General features: G+C 37.9%; 1 protein-coding gene across 7 annotated transcripts; it reads right to left on the bottom strand.

The window, feature by feature from the left end:
• Positions 1 to 795: 795 nt before the first annotated feature.
• Fnta (farnesyl transferase alpha) lies at positions 796 to 19,934 on the bottom strand. Of its 7 annotated transcripts, none has more exons than XM_053782375.2 (8): positions 19,825 to 19,934; positions 15,727 to 15,878; positions 15,037 to 15,160; positions 9,142 to 9,237; positions 8,854 to 8,988; positions 5,467 to 5,667; positions 2,402 to 2,582; positions 796 to 1,820 (listed from the first exon to the last, which is right to left on the bottom strand). In XM_053782375.2, exons 2-8 carry the CDS (start codon positions 15,866 to 15,868, stop codon positions 1,728 to 1,730), a joined length of 972 nt encoding a protein of 323 aa, XP_053638350.1. In that variant the 5' UTR covers positions 15,869 to 15,878; positions 19,825 to 19,934; the 3' UTR covers positions 796 to 1,727. The 7 variants fall into 7 exon arrangements, with proteins under 7 accessions (XP_053638350.1, XP_053638354.1, XP_053638353.1 ...); XM_053782379.2 differs by having other exon boundaries at positions 19,793 to 19,856; XM_053782378.2 differs by lacking the exon at positions 19,825 to 19,934 and adding an exon at positions 19,684 to 19,818.
• Between the last annotated feature and the right edge of the window lie 718 nt (positions 19,935 to 20,652).

Here is a 20,652-nt window from a genome sequence, read left to right as displayed (position 1 = left end):
TATACGGTAGGACTATTTCACAGCTTAGCAACCGAGGTCAATAGATGCAAGTGTGGGCTGGCTGTGTTCTTTATGAATTATTGAAGAATTAACACAAAGCCAAAAGACATCTCTGTGCAATAGACAAGTAAGAGCTCTATCCACATAAAAGGCTAAGTACTAAAGTTCCTCAGTGTTAACCAAACCTGGAATAGATTCATTTTTTTTTTTTTGTTAAGCTGCATTTAAGCTACATCGGGCACCATATGTTCAAACAAAACATGGCAGGAGCTCTTGCAAGAACATGGCAAAGAGCAAGACATATGTCAGATAATCAACAGAGTTGTTACACTTGTGCTTGCCACTAAACTATAGAAATCTCTGGGTATTCAATTATGACCTGATAAAATTGCAATTACAATGCAAGCAGTGTGCCTATAAGCCTACAAAGAAAACCAGGAAAAGGGCTACAGTTTACTTGCAAACCAGAAAGAGAAAGAAGGGGAATGCCACAAGTCTGAGTAATGTGTACAGTATTCCTGTTTCATAGGTAGGTTAGGTTAGGCAAGGTTCGTCAGAAAATAGGACAAGCGTTTCCCGAGACGGGTCTTAGTCAGATGATGACCCGCCTTTGGAGCTTTTGGTCATCTGACCGAGGCCTTCCATTGGCTTACAAGTCCACCCTTTTAAAAATTATGGTTATTTATAACCAGTTAGTGTTTCACAGGTAATGTGATAGAAATGTGTTATAGGATTAAATGGACAATATAGAAATCTAAATTGACCATAGTATGGGAGGTAAACCAAAGTCCTGGGGTAAATTTATATATATATTTTTTTAAAACTAGTAAGAATTTCAACTTTTCTTTTTTTTACATTTAACACAAATAGTAAAATCATTGGATTAGCTACTTTTGCAGTCCAGCTTCAATATATTGTATTTAAAATTTTACTCCAGTATGCCTTCATCTTCTATGTATTCATATGGATACACTAACAGAACCTATAGTAGCTACTATATAAACAATGGTTCATATTATTAAGCTTTCTATATAATCTAGTCAATGCAAGATATGATCAATGCTTCAAATTGCACTTTTTTTATATACAATTACTATAATTGTAATAACTCCAAGTTAGGTCCCTTTATGCCAGCGTGGGACATTTACTCCAAGGGATTAGACATATTTTTCCTTTTCTGTGAATTAGGTCTGTCTGCCAGTCCTCTCAGCACCAAATGACCCCTATGGGTCTAGCACTCCCATGAATGTGGGAGTGTTGAAACCATGAGTCTTACAGTGCCTATGGTATGGGAGGTAATTAGGTTTAATCTAGGGAAGGGGAGTATGGTTCCAATACCTGTATGCCTAAATAAATTGCACTGTAAAATGATATTCATATTCACAAATACCAAAGATCACCTGTAATCTGGTTCAGACATTCAGATAAACTGCCCCCCCCCCCCCCAAAAAAAATGGTTGTTGAAATACTGTTGAAGACAGGTTCCTAATAAAAAAAGGCCATCCTAAATCATAATATAGTCATGCTTAAGACTGAAATATCCTTCTTAAAGCCCATATGAACAAGGGCAACAAACTACAGGTACTGAATAGGATAAATATGAAATGGTGTAAGAGTGTTTAAGCTTTAAACTTGCAGGAATCACAAAGTTGCTTTGTTACATACCTAAGCATTGAAGTCCATTATTAAAAGGGCAACAAACCAAGTTCATTACTGAATTTCACTGCTTATGCACCAAATCTATGACTAAGGTTTCTTTCTATGTATCGCCAGTACTCTTGGCGAATTTTGTCATGTTCCATGGCCAAAGATTCACATATCTGCAAATTATGACAACTATTAATCATTTCATATAATCACTGAATAAGGAAACTCAGTGTATAATAAAATTAATTATTTTATTTTTTTTTTATTATCACACTGGCCGATTCCCACCAAGGCAGGGTGGCCCGAAAAAGAAAAACTTTCACCATCATTCACTCCATCACTGTCTTGCCAGAAGGGTGCTTTACACTCCAGTTTTTAAATTAATTATATAATCCTTTAATACAAAAAATGCTTATTTTCTTATCTAATACTGACTCCTGTATTTTTCTGTGTACTGTTCATTTCATCTTAAACCTGTATTCCATAATATATTAAGTTTCTTCTCCATGGGAAGTGGAAAAAAGAATTCTTCCTCAGTAAGCCATGCATGTTGTAGGAGGTGACTAAAATGCTGGGAGCAAGGGGCTAGTAACCCTTTCCCTGCATAAATTAATAAATAAAAGGAAAAACTTTTGGTTTTCTTTCTAGGCCACCCTGCCTCGGTGGAACACGGCCAGTGTGTTAAAAAAAAAAATTAGTACCTATAGTCAAAGTTCCTAGCATTCAAGGTTTAAAAAATCAGAAAAACGCTTACCTCCTGAGTTTGCTTCAGTAAAAGTGGTCTTTCTGAAGCCTCTCGTTCCATCCTGTCTTCCAAGAGATCTATCATGAAGGTAAGAAGATGAGGTGATCGTTGCCCACCTTCATACATTTGCTGACACCATTGCTCCAGGTTACCAATGCTATTCATCCCATTATCACAGTGTTGGACAACTCTAAACAATAAAAACACACATCAATAGCAATACAATACAGGCTCTCCTCACTTAACGATGGTGTTCCGTTCCTAAGACCACATCGTTAAACGAATTCATTGCTAAGTGAGGAGGTTACTATAATAGCAGTGGGTTTGTGTCTACCATCTTTGATATTGGTTTAATGTCACCTTTGCACCATTTATAACATTTCTGGTATATTTTGAAATGTTTATACAATAGTGTATTGTATATTGCAATGAACAGAATGGAGGAAATCAGCTCTAATATACATTATTTAGGTATAAATACTGGTTAGAGCGCCCATCGTAAGTCCGAGGTGTCAGTAAACGAGTACATCGCTAAGTGAGGAGAGGCTATGTTGTAGTTTGATATATTACATATGTTTACATTGATATGTTTACATTGAAGCATATATGTGAACAGTATTTAGATAAAGGTAGGGAAGTTTTTATTGCATTTATGGATTTAGAAAAGGCATATGATAGAGTGGATAGAGGAGCAATGTGGCAGATGTTGCAAGTATATGGAATAGGTGGTAAGTTACTAAATGCTGTAAAGAGTTTTTATGAGGATAGTGAGGCTCAGGTTAGGGTGTGTAGAAGAGAGGGAGACTACTTCCCGGTAAAAGTAGGTCTTAGACAGGGATGTGTAATGTCACCATGGTTGTTTAATATATTTATAGATGGGGTTATAAAGGAAGTAAATGCTAGGGTGTTCGGGAGAGGGGTGGGATTAAATTTTGGGGAATCAAATTCAAAATGGGAATTGACACAGTTACTTTTTGCTGATGATACTGTGCTTATGGGAGATTCTAAAGAAAAATTGCAAAGGTTAGTGGATGAGTTTGGGAATGTGTGTAAAGGTAGAAAGTTGAAAGTGAACATAGAAAAGAGTAAGGTGATGAGGGTATCAAATGATTTAGTTAAAGAAAAATTGGATATCAAATTGGGGAGGAGGAGTATGGAAGAAGTTTTCAGATACTTGGGAGTTGACGTGTCGGCGGATGGATTTATGAAGGATGAGGTTAATCATAGAATTGATGAGGGAAAAAAGATGAGTGGTGCGTTGAGGTATATGTGGAGTCAAAAAACGTTATCTATGGAGGCAAAGAAGGGAATGTATGAAAGTATAGTAGTACCAACACTCTTATGTGGGTGTGAAGCTTGGGTGGTAAATGCAGCAGCGAGGAGACAGTTGGAGGCAGTGGAGATGTCCTGTTTAAGGGCAATGTGTGGTGTAAATATTATGCAGAAAATTTGGAGTGTGGAAATTAGGAAAAGGTGTGGAGTTAATAAAAGTATTAGTCAGAGGGCAGAAGAGGGGTTGTTGAGGTGGTTTGGTCATTTAGAGAGAATGGATCAAAGAATGATATGGAAAGCATATAAATCTATAGGGGAAGGAAGGCGGGGTAGGGGTCGTCCTCGAAAGGGTTGGAGAGAGCGGGTAAAGGGGGTTTTGTGGGCAAGGGGCTTGGACTTCCAGCAAGCGTGCGTAAGCGTGTTAGATAGGAGTGAATGGAGACGAATGGTACTTGGGACCTGACGATCTGTTGGAGTGTGAGCAGGGTAATATTTAGTGAAGGGATTCAGGGAAACCGGTTATTTTCATATAGTCGGACTCGAGTCCTGGAAATGGGAAGTACAATGCCTGCACTTTAAAGGAGGGGTTCGGGATATTGGCAGTTTGGAGGGATATGTTGTGTATCTTTATATGTGTATGCTTCTAAACTGTTGTATTCTGAGCACCTCTGCAAAAACAGTGATAATGTGTGAGTGTGGTGAAAGTGTTGAATGATGATGAAAGTATTTTCTTTTTGGGGATTTTTTTCTTTTTTGGGTCACCCTGCCTCGGTGGGAGACGGCCGACTTGTTGGAAAAAAACAAAAAAAAAACAAATATTACATGGGTGTCTTTCAAATTTACTTTTGTTTCTTTTTTCCTCACTTCAATTAAATCTCTCTTTTAAATACTTTATGTATATTTGATTATATATACAGCCTCTCTTCACTTAACGACAGAGTTCTGTTCCTAAGATCACGTTGGTAAACGAATTCATCGCTAAGTGAGGAGCATACTATAATAGTAGTGGGTTTGTCAACCATCTTTGATAATGTTTAAATGTTGCCTTTGCACCATTTATAACATTTCTGGTATATTTTTCAAGGTTTATACAGCAGTGTACCATATATTGTAATAAACAGAATAGAGGAAATCACCTCTAATATACATTATTTAGGTATGCATACTGATCAGAGAGCCCATCATAAGTCCGAGTCATCGGTAAACAAGTACGTCACTAAGTGAGGAGAGGCTGTATTTATATTTATTACTGACTATCAAATGTAAATGCCTTAAATTATTATCATATTCACAAGAAGTGCTACACACACACACACATACGAGTTGTTCATGATTAAATTAATGCATAAAATAAGTCTTCTTTCATTCCCTTCAAGGGTTATGCCATGATGCTGTTGAAGATATCTTGATTCAAGAAGCTGGAGCTACCCTGCCCTTCCTTGGAACACACTTCAGTACTTCTTATTTCCAAGTACTGCATGACTCCTATTGTTTAGCACTTTCCCATGAATATATTTTTTTAATTATCATTCTTAAACTTGAGTTTTCAGCTCATGCATAAAACCAGTTAAGCGGAAAAGAATCCAATTATTATTATACTTATCGGAAATGCAAAATACATAGGGGTCACCAAGATTCTGGGAAATGGGGGACAATCAGATGCAAGAAAGGAGAGAGAAACCCAATTCCTTGGCTCAAAAGTCCCTCACCAGCATCAAGGAACTTCCCTTGAGGATGAAAGAATCTGAATATGCTTTTGGCTTTTGGATGTTACTAAAAAGTTTGTAACACTCTATACCTACCCTCTGAGATAACTCCATGGGCTTTCATTACCCACAACTTTACTAATGGCCTTTTTGGTGTATTCCACTTCTCGCTCTATCACATCTGGTGTGAAGCCTGTGGTTTGTGTAATAGCAAAGTGCCGCTGGTTCCAAGCAGAGTTATTCCTCACGTCTTCTTCAAGGAGTCTATCAACATAATTAAGCTCTCCATCATATAGTCTGTGAATAAGAAAGCAAATTAATATCTATATTTACAGAAAGAGTAAAAACACACATTTGCAGATGATGCAAAAATACCTACTATAAGATATGGACAAGTTGAGAAAATGGAGTCATAAATGGATGATGGAACTTAATTTAGACATGCCCTGTACTTTAAATGGGGTAAAGTAATAACAGACCACATGAAGAATATAAATTATGTTAAAATATTAAAAATATTGTAGGCAGAGGGCAATCTGGAAGCCATCACTGACAACATGCTCATACATGCCTGTTGGATGTCCAAGCCCCTGGCATATAAAACCTTTACCTCTCCCTCCAGGCTTTCCTAGGACAACCCCTAACCCTCCTAACCTCCACTTTAGATTTATACACACTTTCTTTCAACAAACTGGCCATATCTCACTGAGGCAGGGTGGCTCAAAAGGAAAAACAAAAGTGTCTCCTTTTAAATTTAGTAACATATACAGGAGAGCATGCATAGTTCCTTTGTATAAAGGCAAAGGGGATAAAAGAGAGTGCAAAAATTATAGGGGGAGAAGTCTGTTGAGTGTACCTGGTAAAGTGTATGGTAGAGTTATAATTGAAAGAATTAAGAGTAAGACGGAGAATAGGATAGCAGATGAACAAGGAGGCTTTAGGAAAGGTAGGGGGTGTGTGAACCAGGTGTTTACAGTGAAACATATAAGTGAACAGTATTTAGATAAGGCTAAAGAGGTCTTTGTGGCATTTATGGATTTGGAAAAGGCGTATGACAGGGTGGATAGGGGGGCAATGTGGCAGATGTTGCAAGTGTATGGTGTAGGAGGTAGGTTACTGAAAGCAGTGAAGAGTTTTTACGAGGATAGTGAGGCTCAAGTTAGAGTATGTAGGAAAGAGGGAAATTTTTTCCCAGTAAAAGTAGGCCTTAGACAAGGATGTGTGATGTCACCGTGGTTGTTTAATATATTTATAGATGGGGTTGTAAGAGAAGTAAATGCGAGGGTCTTGGCAAGAGGCGTGGAGTTAAAAGATAAAGAATCACACACAAAGTGGGAGTTGTCACAGCTGCTGTTTGCTGATGACACTGTGCTCTTGGGAGATTCTGAAGAGAAGCTGCAGAGATTGGTGGATGAATTTGGTAGGGTGTGCAAAAGAAGAAAATTAAAGGTGAATACAGGAAAGAGTAAGGTTATGAGGATAACAAAAAGATTAGGTGATGAAAGATTGGATATCAGATTGGAGGGAGAGAGTATGGAGGAGGTGAATGTATTCAGATATTTGGGAGTGGACGTGTCAGCGGATGGGTCTATGAAAGATGAGGTGAATCATAGAATTGATGAGGGAAAAAGAGTGAGTGGTGCACTTAGGAGTCTGTGGAGACAAAGAACTTTGTCCTTGGAGGCAAAGAGGGGAATGTATGAGAGTATAGTTTTACCAACGCTCTTATATGGGTGTGAAGCGTGGGTGATGAATGTTGCAGCGAGGAGAAGGCTGGAGGCAGTGGAGATGTCATGTCTGAGGGCAATGTGTGGTGTGAATATAATGCAGAGAATTCGTAGTTTGGAAGTTAGGAGGAGGTGCGGGATTACCAAAACTGTTGTCCAGAGGGCTGAGGAAGGGTTGTTGAGGTGGTTCGGACATGTAGAGAGAATGGAGCGAAACAGAATGACTTCAAGAGTGTATCAGTCTGTAGTGGAAGGAAGGCGGGGTAGGGGTCGGCCTAGGAAGGGTTGGAGGGAGGGGGTAAAGGAGGTTTTGTGTGCGAGGGGCTTGGACTTCCAGCAGGCATGCGTGAGCGTGTTTGATAGGAGTGAATGGAGACAAATGGTTTTTAATACTTGACGTGCTGTTGGAGTGTGAGCAAAGTAACATTTATGAAGGGATTCAGGGAAACCGGCAGGCCGGACTTGAGTCCTGGAGATGGGAAGTACAGTGCCTGCACTCTGAAGGAGGGGTGTTAATGTTGCAGTTTAAAAACTGTAGTGTAAAGCACCCTTCTGGCAAGACAGTGATGGAGCGAATGATGGTGAAAGTTTTTCTTTTTCGGGCCACCCTGCCTTGGTGGGAATCGGCCAGTGTGATAATAAAAAAAAATAATAATAAAAAATACAGGAGAAGGGGTTACTAGCCCCTTATCATTTATATTTCTAATTAATAATAACTGTATGAGTAGAACTAGTAAAATATTGAAATAATTAGTAATATTCAAGGTAGTAGGTTGGTAGACAGCAACCGGTCAGGGAGGTAATACCATCCTGCCAAGCGAGTGTAAAACGAAAGCCTGTAATTGTTTTACATGACGGTTGGATTGCTGGTGCCCTTTTTTTTCTGTCTCATAAACATGCAAGATTTCAGGTACGTCTTGCCACTTCTACTTACACTTAGGTCACACGACACATGCATGTACAAGCATATATATACACACACCCCTCTGGTTTTCTGCTATTTTCTTTCTAGTTCTTGTTCATTTCCTCTTATCTTCATGGGGAAGTAGAACAGAATTCTTCCTCCGTAAGCCATGCGTGTTGTAAGAGGCGACTAAAATGTCAGGAGCAAGGGGCTAGTAACCCCTTCTCCTGTATCAATTACTAAATTTGAAAAGAGAAACTTTTGTTTTTCTTTTTGGGCCACCCCGCCTCGGTGGGATACGGCTGGTGTGTTGAAAGAAAGAATTAGTAATATTAATATCCTAATAAATGCTCGTGATTATTTTGGAGGAAGATAATTTAAAATACATATAGTGTTAATGACTTAATAGGGATGCCATGACCCATACACCCAGTCTTGATTTAAGAATGAAAACAAAGGCTAATGTGGCAACTCTAAGTGATCTCAAATGTAAACAACCTGAGGAAAAGTGCATTTTGGATATGGCCTCCATGGAGCTCAACCAGGGCTTCCTGCCTGGAGCCCAACCAGGAAGCCTTGGTTGGGCTCTGACTAGTGCCAATGCAGCTACTGGATATTATCAAGTTTATCTTTATATTTCAGGCACAAATATGGTTTCAAATATACATTCATCCTTGACACACAAAAAAAAAAAAAATAGGATCTACTTCATTGCCCTCAATTTTGTAAAGATTTCAACCTTTAAAAAGTTTATGCATAAATAGGTCAACTCCCTCACATTCTGTTTAAAAATTTGGTCTTAAAACTTTGCTCTACATTCAAGTATAAATGGCAATACTGATGTTCACATACTTAAAAGTTCTGAGAACCCACTGTCGATGTTCCCAAGCATGGTAATTCTTGGCATCTTGATTAAAGATCATCTCTGTCAGTCTCAGTTCTTTGCTAGCATCACCAAGCCACTCTACAACAACACGCCGATGATGCCTAGCAGAATGGTAAAAAATACTAGTTACAAATGTAATTAATAAGAGCATTCCTTTTGATAATTTCAAATATATAGTGTACCACAAATATATACAGTACTATAGTCACTGAAGTATAGCATTTAAAAAGTACAGTATGCAACTTTTTCCTTACCACACTTGATAATTCTTGGGATTCATTTCAATCATCTCACGACAAAATGTCAATTCTGCCTCTAGATCACTACCTAAATGTTTGAGAACCTTCCTCCTGTAGGAATGTATTACATATTCACGTGACAGAATCTTATTTAAGCATATTCATTTTTATCACATTTAAATCAATAACAAAAATAAATACAGTGGACCCCCGCATAACGATTACCTCCGAATGCGACCAATTATGTAAGTGTATTTATGTAAGTGCGTTTGTACGTGTATGTTTGGGGGTCTGAAATGGACTAATCTACTTCACAATATTCCTTATGGGAATAAATTCGGTCAGTACTGGCACCTGAACATACTTATGGAGTGAAAAAATATCGTTAACCGGGGGTCCACTGTACTGAACAACAGTAATCAGAACAGCTGTCAATACACTAGACCAGGGGTCCCCAGCCTGCAGCCCAATGACTGCATGTAGCCCTTCTAGGAAATGGATGTGGATCTTATGTGACTATGTAGTACGCCTTGAGCTGGTTTATAAAGCTGCTGATATTAAAAACATTATTTCATAATAGCCCCCCCCCCCCAGCACGAAAAATGGTCGCACTTTTCGCATGTGTCGCAGGTTTTCATAGGCAAGTCACTATTTATTCTCTGGAGATGTCTATGCTTAACAGACATAGCATTTTTTGTAACATCCTACCCTAATCTCACCTTTCCAGAGTGTACATTTAGTTTCTACGGCCTATTTTCATAGAAAATGGTTCTTATACGTATAAGGAATTAACATGTCATCTTTCTCTTTATGATTTCCAGTGTATTTATTTTTTTATTTTTTATTATCACACTGGCCGATTCCCACCAAGGCAGGGTGGCCCGAAAAAGAAAAACTTTCACCATCATTCACTCCATCACTGTCTTGCCAGAAGGGTGCTTTACACTACAGTTTTTAAACTGCAACATTAACACCCCTCCTTCATTGTCATCTTTCTCTTTATGATTTCCAGTGTACAGTGGACCCCCGGTTAACGAACTTTTTTCATTCCAGTAGTATGTTCAGGTGCCAGTACTGACCGAATTTTTTCCCATAAGGAATATTGTGAAGTAGATTAGTCCATTTCAGACCCCCAAACATACACGTACAAACGCACTTACATAAATACACTTACATAATTGGTCGCATTTGGAGGTGATCGTTAAGCAGGGGTCCACTGTATTTATATCTCTTCTATACAGCCTCTCCTCACTTAACGATGGAGTTCCGCTCCTAAGACACACTGGTAAACGAATTCATTGCTAAGTGAGGAGCATTTTTTAGCTTAAGACTATTTACTTTGTTTTATACTTAATTCTAACTATAGATTCACTACAAATCTTATGATTACAAGCATTGATCCTGATACCAACCTCTTATTTAATGACTTAAATGAATCAAACAGTTACTGTAATTACTACACTGCAGAACAATCAAAGGCACTTCTCAGTGCCAACAACAACATAACTATCTTTAACTATAATATCAGATCTTTAAGCAAGCATTACGATGACCTCATAGCATTACTAAATTCCTTACATGCCAATATGTCCATCATTACACTAACTGAAACCTGGCTAAAGCCTGATAGTACAGATGTCTATGCCATTCCTGGTTACACAGCCATACACAACTGTAGGCCAGACCAACAAGGGGGTGGCACAGCCATATACTACTCAGACCAACTAGAATGTATCACTAATACTTGCACAAGGGATGAACATGGGGAATATATAATAGCCAAATTCAAATCCAAATACCTACAAAAACCTCTCACACTGATAAACATCTACAGAGTTCCACAGTCAAACATTAGCCAATTTAGTCAAAACCTAGGAAGTATGATAACTGATGCACGCATGAACAAAGATCACTTACTACTCTCAGGTGACTTCAATATAAATCTCCTGCAAGACCAGGACCCACACGTTACTGAATTCACAAACACAATGAGTAACTATGTTGCTACCAACAGTAACAAAACCTACAAGAGTTACAGAGACTAGTGTTTCCCTACTTGACCACATCTGGACCAACACCATATCCCCTTTAAAATCAGGCATAATTACAGATAATACCACAGACCACTACCCTACTTTCCTCATAACAACTCTTGGTAAATTACCCCAAGACACTACTAAAGTCACCTTCAGACTTCACAATGAGGCAGCCATTAATAACTTCACAACAGCAGTAGCAAACATTGACTGGCACACTGAGCTAGAAATCTACACAGATATTGACGAATGTATTAATAATTTTCTAAAAAAGACCCAATACCTCTATAACAAGCACTGCCCTAAAAAAACTAAACAGATGACAGCTAAGAGACTGAACAGTCCCTGGCTAACACCCAGCATTCTCAAATCCATAAATACAAAACACCAATATGAAAAACAGTACAGAATGGGTCACATAACCAGAGACCAAACAAAACGTTACTCGTCAATCCTAACCAGCCTGATAAGAAGGGCAAAAAAATTGTATTATGAGAACAGATTATCCAACTTACGAGGTGATATAAAAAAGACCTGGAAAACCCTATCAGAAATTCTAGGAACAAAAAAGATATCACGAAATAGCGAAATAAAATTAGCAAAATCTGATGAACCCCAACTCCCACCAACAGAAACAGCAAACAGACTCAATGATTTCTTCTCCACTATAGGACAAAACCTTGCCAATAAAATCCCAAGCTCAGATACCCCACCAAATGACTACCTCACCGGCAACTACCCGAACACACTGTTCCTAGCTCCGACTAACCCATACGAAGTCTCCCTTATTATCAACACACTAAAAAACAAGGCAGGAGATTTAAATACCTTACCACCCTTTATATACAAAAAAGTGTCACAAGTGCTATCACCAATCATTGCAACACTCTTTAACAAATCCATTGAATCCTCCACCTTCCCTACAGTACTCAAAATAGCAAGGGTCACCCCGATCCACAAAGGAGGAGACCAAACAGAGTTGAATAACTATAGGCCAATATCCAACTTACACCCTCTCTCAAAAATCTTCGAAAAATTAATTCATAAACGAATCTACTCCTACCTTATCTCCCAAAACATACTCAACCCCTGCCAATTTGGATTCAGGCCTAATAAAAATACTAATGATGCTATTATACACATGCTAGAACATATATACACTGCAATAGAGAAAAAAGAAGTCCCACTGGGGATCTTCATTGACTTACGTAAAGCTTTTGATACAGTTGACCATGACTTGCTCCACGTAAAATTGTCACACTATGGTATAAGAGGGCACTCCCTCAACTACCTCAAGTCATACCTCAGCAACAGAAGCCAATATGTGTATGTAAATGGGGCAAACTCTTCTGCACAACCAATTACAGTTGGTGTCCCACAGGGAAGTGTCCTTGGCCCTCTTCCCTTTCTCCTATACATAAATGACCTACCAAATGCTTCGCAATTACTCAAACCCACACTATTTGCAGATGACACTACATACGTCTTCTCCCACCCGAGCCCAGTCACGCTAGCCAATACTGTAAATACCGAATTACAGAAAATATCTACCTGGATGAGGACTAACAAACTTACACTAAACATTGACAAAACCTACTTCATTCAGTTTGGTAACAGAGCTACAGATGTCCCTCTTAACATAATGATAAACGGATCACCTATCACAAAGCTAACAAGAGGGAAAATTCTTAGGAATCCACCTTGATAATAGACTCAAATTTCATACACATATACAACAAATTTCTAAGAAAATTTCCAAGACTGTAGGCATACTATCGAAGATACGGTACTATGCTCCACAGTCAGCTCTCCTGGCCCTATATCACTCTCTTATTTACCCCTATCTCACCTATGGAATTTGTGCATGGGGCTCAACAACAAGTAACCATCTCAGACCACTAATTACCCAACAAAAGGCTGCAGTTAGAATGATAACAAATTCTCACTATAGGCAGCACACTCCACCAATATTCAATACACTAAACCTACTCACCATACAAAACATCCATACTTATTACTGCACCTATTACATACATAGAACACTTAACTCTGATATTAACCCTCCCCTCAAACATCTCCTTGCCAACCTCAACAGAACACATGACCATAACACAAGGCACAGATCACTCTTTGATGTTCCTCGTGTCCATCTCACACTATGCAAAAACTCAATGCACATAAAAGGCCCTAAAATCTGGAATTCATTACCTGTAAATATAAAAGAAACACTACCTGTTTATAAATTCAAATCTCTTCTCAAAGATCACTTACTCACCCAAAACCAAATAAATACTGAATAACTGAACCTTATAAATTGTATATCTTAAATGTTTCTCACAATTATATCACATAAATGTTAAACCTAAAACCCAATCTAACTTTATTATTTTTTAAATACACTACCTAACAGAATACTCCATTCTACTGAATGTACAACAATGCATACAACCATATGACCTGTCTTTGTAATACTCACTTGTGCTTTATAGTAATCTGTTTACATTAATGTTTTATCGCTGATTTCATCATTGCTTAGTTAATCTTAAGTTAATTTTAAGCCAGCCCGTAATGCTATGCATAGTATAAGTGGCTTTGGCATGCTGCTCTTATCTGTATTTTTTGTACCTCTGTAAGTGTGCTCAAATTTTTAAATAAATAAATAAATACTATAATGGTAGTGGGTTTGTGTCAACCATCAATGATATTGTTTTAATGTCCCCTTTGCACCATTTATAACATTTCTGGTATATTTTTAAATGTTTATACAGTAGTGTACTGTATGTTGAAATAAAAAGAATAGAGGAAATCAGCTCTAATATACATTATTTACGTATGCATACTGGTCAGAGAGCCCGTTGTAAGTCTGAGGCATCGGTAAACAAGTACATCGCTAAGTGAGGAGAGGCTGTAATATGATCAGAATTTACTTACAATCTTAAACATTACAAATTAAATATGATGTTAAAGTAGAACTTTGGTACTTTTACTATTTATTATTCTTGATACTATGCGGTCAAGTGTGAGTGTGCATGTACATCCAACCATGAGTTTACCAGTTTCCTCCCCCCACCTCAGGTGTGTGTGTTTGTATACCATAGCTCGTTCAACCTGAGTCTGCCTATGCACATACTATATTAGTTCTATTGCAAACATTCATGCACTGCTGTCTTGGCTTTAGATTTTTGCTAACCAAGCTTTCGAGTCTTCTTTGCATTCATCATAAGCTCTTATGTCCTTTAGTTAACAAGTGTTGTGGTTATTTTCTTTTTCCACAATTAGAAACTTACTTTCATCCCCATTAAGCTGCATCTGCCACCTCCAAATATCAATTTATCAAAAATCATCCTGCAGATCCTTGAGGTACTCTTCAGAAATTATTTCATGGCCTATTTTTGTCATTGGCAGGTTTTTCTAGGAAGGTCACTATTTATTCCCTCATGTATGTCATTATGTATCCCCCAGAGTAAGAACCAATAAATGGGTAACAATCATTTTTTATTCCTCCAAGGTTTTCATATACAACTCGAGAATGCCTCATTTGAGTGGCTTCAAATTTCCAAGGCTGGTGAACTGTATTAGCATGTGCAGGTTAATTTTAATGACCAAAAGAGATTGTGATTTCAGTGATAACCTGAAAAATTTCCCCAACTAGCTTCAGGCTTTCAACACTCGTGTATTCTACTTAGAAGGTTTGTACTGGAGTGTGTAGTTGCCATTTTGCCATGGCACACTCGCCTGCTTGTTTCAAGACAGTCTTGCCAAGGGTTTGAATCCTACATTTAATAACTACAAATGGAATTACAAATGGGCAGTTACACACAAAATCAACTGAACATTATCTATTTAGACCATAAACATAAAATTTGTATCTCACCTATATTGCCAGACAGTATAGTTTGCAGCATTCATATTCAAAGCATCTTCGGTAAGTTCTAGAGCTCTCTCGGAGAGCTCTCCACCAGCCATTACAGCTCGAAAATAGTCATACACATCTGTAACTGTTGATGAAGTAATTTAGCTCACTGCTTGTGGATTAGCCAGAAAATACAAAAATTTTATTTGAAAAATGTACATAATTGTTACAAAATTAGGTGACATTTATTTCAAAGGTTTTGAAAAGCCCCTGGTTCTGCAGAACATTTTGGGTAGACTAAAACTAGAAATACAAACTGCAGTACTTCATACTACACAGCTGTATAGCTGGTCAGATTAATTGTGCTAAGTTTAATGTAAATAAGTTGTATGAAAGTAAGATTTTTAAATGTTATGATAATTTTAAGTAACAAAACATGATATTAAAACAGCAATGTTAATAATAAGAGATAGTACAGTAATACAAAGTAGATCCCTGATGGAAATACGTTGCATAGACTAACTTTATTGACTTATCAAAGGTTGCATATACTATATATAATGTTGTACCAGTGCTGTATACGTAAAACAACTGTGTGACTTCAGAACCATTGTATAAATTTATACTCCAGCCTTCAGAAGTCTGTAGATTTCCTAAATAAAGCTGATCTTAATTAGCATAAAAATATGTACTGTAGGGCTGGATACTTACAGGTATCTGTATAAGCAATTTTAACCACTGCATTTGGACCATCATCTTGGGGTATTGGTGTTACATCTGCCCATTCTTCTCTGTCCTTATAGAAAACCCAGGCTTCTTCTTTTGTAGTGAATTCATCATCATTGGAGCCCATTGTCTCCTACCTAGAATGACAATACTGTATATGGCATTCAGAGAAAGAACAATTCTTTTGAAAACTAACTCAGAAATGCTTTTGTTATATAATATATACTAATAAATTTTCTGACAATTTGCACGGAAGAATAATGTACAGTACATACTTTAAGACATATGGCAGGCTTGACTAATACATTTCACAATATACATCATACAGTACTTTCAAACATGGAAAATCCTATTAAGAATATGGTGCTATATAATTAAAGTATCAGTGATGTGCAGTACAAGATATTTTGACAGAAAATAAATGATAGGTTTTTCACATGTGAAAATTTAGGTAAAAAACTTTTATAAACAAATACTAACACTAATACCACCAGTAATAATAACTAAATCCTGGATTACCAGCTGTGAAACATGTATATGACATACATAGGGGGGGGGGAGAGCTATCCTTATATGTATATAGAAGTACTGTGCTTTATCAAACCATTGGAGAAATTGAATGATTTTTAATACAGTGGTACTTTGGGATACGAACAGCTCAAAACTCGAACAATTATGTAAGTGTATTTATGTAAGTGCTTTTGTAAGATTTTTGGGGGTCTGAAATGGATTAATCTAATCTATGTTATTCCTTATGGGAATAAATTCGTTCGGTATCGGCACTCGAACAGCCTTCTGGAACAAATTAAGTTCATATCCCGAGGTACCACTGTACAGTGGACCCCCGTATTCGATGGCATCGGTATTCGATAAATCCGGTATTTGATGCATTTTAACGCAAAAATTTTGCCTCGGTATCCAATTGAAAACCCGGTATTCGATACGATTCGTACGAGACGTGTCCACGTGTGGCCTGAACTGCCCCGTGTGTGCCAGCGTTTACAAGCCAGCCAGTGTGCGCGCATCTAAGGATACATTCGGTACATTCCATATTATCACTGTTTTTGGTACTTGTTTCTGCAAAATCAGTCACCATGGGCCCCAAGAAAGCTTCTAGTGCCAACCCTGTGGTAAAAAGGGTGAGAATTAGTATGGAAATTAAGAAAGATTTTGAAGGGTTTGGGGCTAACCCTGAGAAGCCTATGCCAGTTGTGGAATGCATTGTGCCTGCTTCAAAAATTAAGGAAATGTGTGCAAAGTGGGTTGAACTGCAAACCTTTATGGATGAAAATCACCCTAACACAGCTATTGCAAGCTGTGTTGGTGACTATTACAATGACAATGTTGTGGCCCATTTTAGACAAATCGTAAAGGAACGGGAGGTACAGAGCTCTACGGACAGATTTGTTGTGCGACAGAGGTCCAGTGACTCAAGCTGGTCCTAGCGGCATTAAAAGAAGAAGTCAAGTAACCCCGGAAAAGGACTTGCTACCTCAAGTCCTAATAGAAGGGGCTTCCCCTTCTAAACACTAACACCATCCACACTCTCCCCTCCTCCCATCCCATCAATCATCACCAGATCTTCATTAAAGGTAAGTGTCAATTATTCTATTGTTATTGTTGTTATTGTAATTATTCTATTGCATTAAACTTAATATTTCATGTGGTAAAATATTTTTTTTCATACTTTTGGGTGTCTTGCACGGATTAATTTGATTTCCATTATTTCTTATGGGGAAAATTGATTCGCTTTTCGATATTTTCGGTATTCGATGAGCTCTCAGGAACGGATTAATATCGAATACCGGGGGTCCACTGTATTAAAAATCATGCAATTTCTCCAATGGTTTGATAAAGCACAATACTTCTATATACATATAAGATAAAGATAGCTCCTCCATTCCCTAAAAAACATTATTCCACTGTACTGTACAAGTCTAACATTGGGTCTTGCATGCCTTCGTTCTGGGTTTACCTGGAGTTTACCGGGAGAGAGTTCTGGGGGTCAACGCCCCTGCCGCCTGGTCTGTGACCAGGCCTCATGGTGGATCAGAGCCTGATCAGCCAGGCTGTTGCTGCTGGCTGCACGCAATCTAATGTACGAGCCACAGCCCGGCTGGTCAGGTACCAACTTTAGGTGCTTGTCCAGTGCCTGCTTGAAGACAGCCAGGGGTCTATTGGTAATCCCCCTTATGTATGCTGGGAGGCAGCTGAACAGTCTTGGGCCCCTGACACTTATTGTGTTGTCTCTTAACGTGCTAGTGACACCCATGCTTTTCATTGGGGGGATGTTGCATCGTCTGCCGAGTCTTTTGCTTTCATAGGGAGTGATTTTTGTGTGCAAGTTCGGTACTAGTCCCTCTAGGATTTTCCAGGTGTATATAATCATGTCTCTCTCCCACCTGAGAGTATGTATCCAATTTTCGATAATTTTCAGAAAAATTCTTTCCAGTGAATGCCACTTGCCAATAAACAATTTTGGCACACCACCCAGGCATGAGTGCTACTGCTTTGCCAACCTTGTCTTAGATGGCAAGCATTGTGCCTACCTGTACAGGAACTTTAATTTGGCATTTGCCATTTTGTTTAATACAGTACACTGTTCACAGCTCACCAGACTGGCACAGCTCACCCCCAGATATTTTTTCACTGTGCAAGAATTCCCAATTCCTTTCAGACCCCCAAACATAATGTCATAATTGGTCGCATATATATACATGTATATCATTGAGTTACTGAAGAGATACCTCATTACACATTTCAATAAATTTATTAACTCTAAATTTTTGGTTTTCTTTTTGATCCACTTATACTGGGCACTTGCTTGTATGTTAAGCATTACAAAATAAACGTGAAAGTTTGCTAACCAATTATGCAATCACTGGAAGACAAACCTCCAAGCATAAAAAAACACACACATTCATCAGTACTGTATGTAGCTGTACCTGCTTCTGTTCTCCTATTATTGTTATTATTACAATCAGAACTAAGCACTAAACTTACGAATGTCGTAAAGCAACTGTTGTCCTAGCATAGCATTATTGTAATTAAGGGGGAAGCGCTAAACCCGTAGGATTATACAGCGCCTGTGGGGAGGAAGTGGAAGGTATTCAGGCTTAATTCTGGGAATTGGAGCACAGATCCAATTCCCTAGATCAAGAGCCCCTCACCAGCATCAAGGAACCTCCCTTGAGGGGCCTAGGATAGCAGCTTTTTTCAATTTTTTTATTTTTGTAAAGTGTCAATACCATGTAGGTCATTCACTTACAATTACTGGCAAGACTTATCCTCCAACAGTCGATCACAAGATTAACTACTAAGTTTTACTGTTATTACTTAGTAGTGACTCAATACTGGAGATTTTCCTCACGAGATAATTTTCTACCAACAGCCTGGTTGAACAGGCCCTGATCCACCATGAGGCCTGTCATGAACTGAGCCATGGGGGCGTTGACCCCTGAAACCCCCTCCAAGCACACTCCAGGTATTGCGGTTACTTCACCATTAACGTTACTAATCTAATGCAAAACTGCATGGAAGAAGTGTAACAAAACTGATCACTGGCATCATTGAAATAACAGGCAAAACGCACCTTGATAAGTGACCCGTGGCCTGGTAGGCAACGCTCTGACCTCACACGCCGAGTGTTCGTGGTTTGATCCCTAACAAGGGTGTAAACGATGGGTATTTCCTTACACCTGTTGTCCCTGTTCACCTAGCAGTAAGTAGGTACCTGGGTGTTAATGGACTGGTGTGGGTGGCATCCTGGGGGACAAGACTGAAGGACCCCAATGGAAATAAGACAGTCCTCGATGGCGCACTGACTTTCTTGGGTTACCCTGGGTGGCTAACCCTCCGGGGTTAAAAATCTGAACAAAATATTATCTTACACATTGGTTTAATACGTCCCCGGCACCTGGCAACACCTGACCTGCACACTACCTTGTTTAATACTACCTCTCACTCAGCCTGAGAGGTAGCAGCTTAATACACTATGAAGAGTGTTTCTCCTTACACAGTACTCCACTGATAAACTGTCTTTGCAACTCACAAATTAGCGTTAAAGGCAGGTTAATAACTCACAAACAGTGTTGTCTGACACTTGTCTTGTTATTGCTCCTCACAGAGGCTACGGAGGTATACAAATTTCTTGTATACATTTTCATATTAAAATGCTTCTAAAATCCCTAAACTAACTATCAAGCGAATATATTTTTATATATATATATATATATATATATATATATATATATATATATATATATATATATATATACATATATATATACATATATATATATATATATATATATATATATATATATATATATATATATATATATATATATGTCGTGCCGAATATATATATATATATATATTTGTGTATGTAATATATATATATATATTTATATATATATATTGTATCTATATATATATATATTGTTCTTGTTATATATATATATATATATATATATATATATATATATATATATATATATATATATATAGAGTTTAAGATATTTCTCATGAAAGCAAGCTTTGTGTTGTATGAAAGGCCTACAAACAAATTTAATTTAGTAGCTATTGTCTAGTTAATAATTGTTAATATAAACTTGTCTAAATAATTTAAACGTAAAAAAAACGCAGTAAATCTGATTGTTGCAATAGTTTAAATTAAGTAAAGACAATGTGACTTAATTTAAGAAACGATCCTGCATCATACAGGATGATTGTCCTGTCATACTGCATCATACAGGATGATTGTCCTGTCATACTGCATCATACAGGATGATTGTCCTGTCATACTGCATCATACAGGATGATTGTCCTGTCATACTGCATCATACAGGATGATTGTCCTGTCATACTGCATCATACAGGATGATTGTCCTATCATACTGCATCATACAG

This window comes from Cherax quadricarinatus, chromosome 38 (assembly GCF_038502225.1).
Source record: "Cherax quadricarinatus isolate ZL_2023a chromosome 38, ASM3850222v1, whole genome shotgun sequence".
In the NCBI taxonomy this organism is placed as follows: Eukaryota; Metazoa; Arthropoda; class Malacostraca; order Decapoda; family Parastacidae; genus Cherax; species Cherax quadricarinatus.
This window is presented reverse-complemented; position numbering and strand designations above follow the sequence as displayed.

Excerpts from the sequence above, each read along its gene's own strand:
- Fnta (XM_053782375.2), bottom strand. The coding sequence starts at position 15,868 with ATGGGCTCCAATGATGATGAATTCACTACAAAAGAAGAAGCCTGGGTT. Across the intron at positions 9,238-15,036 it reads TATACTGTCTGGCAATATAG|GAGGAAGGTTCTCAAACATT; the intron begins GTGAGATACAAA and ends ACATTCCTACAG. Across the intron at positions 5,668-8,853 it reads TGGGTTCTCAGAACTTTTAA|ACTATATGATGGAGAGCTTA; the intron begins GTATGTGAACAT and ends TCTTATTCACAG.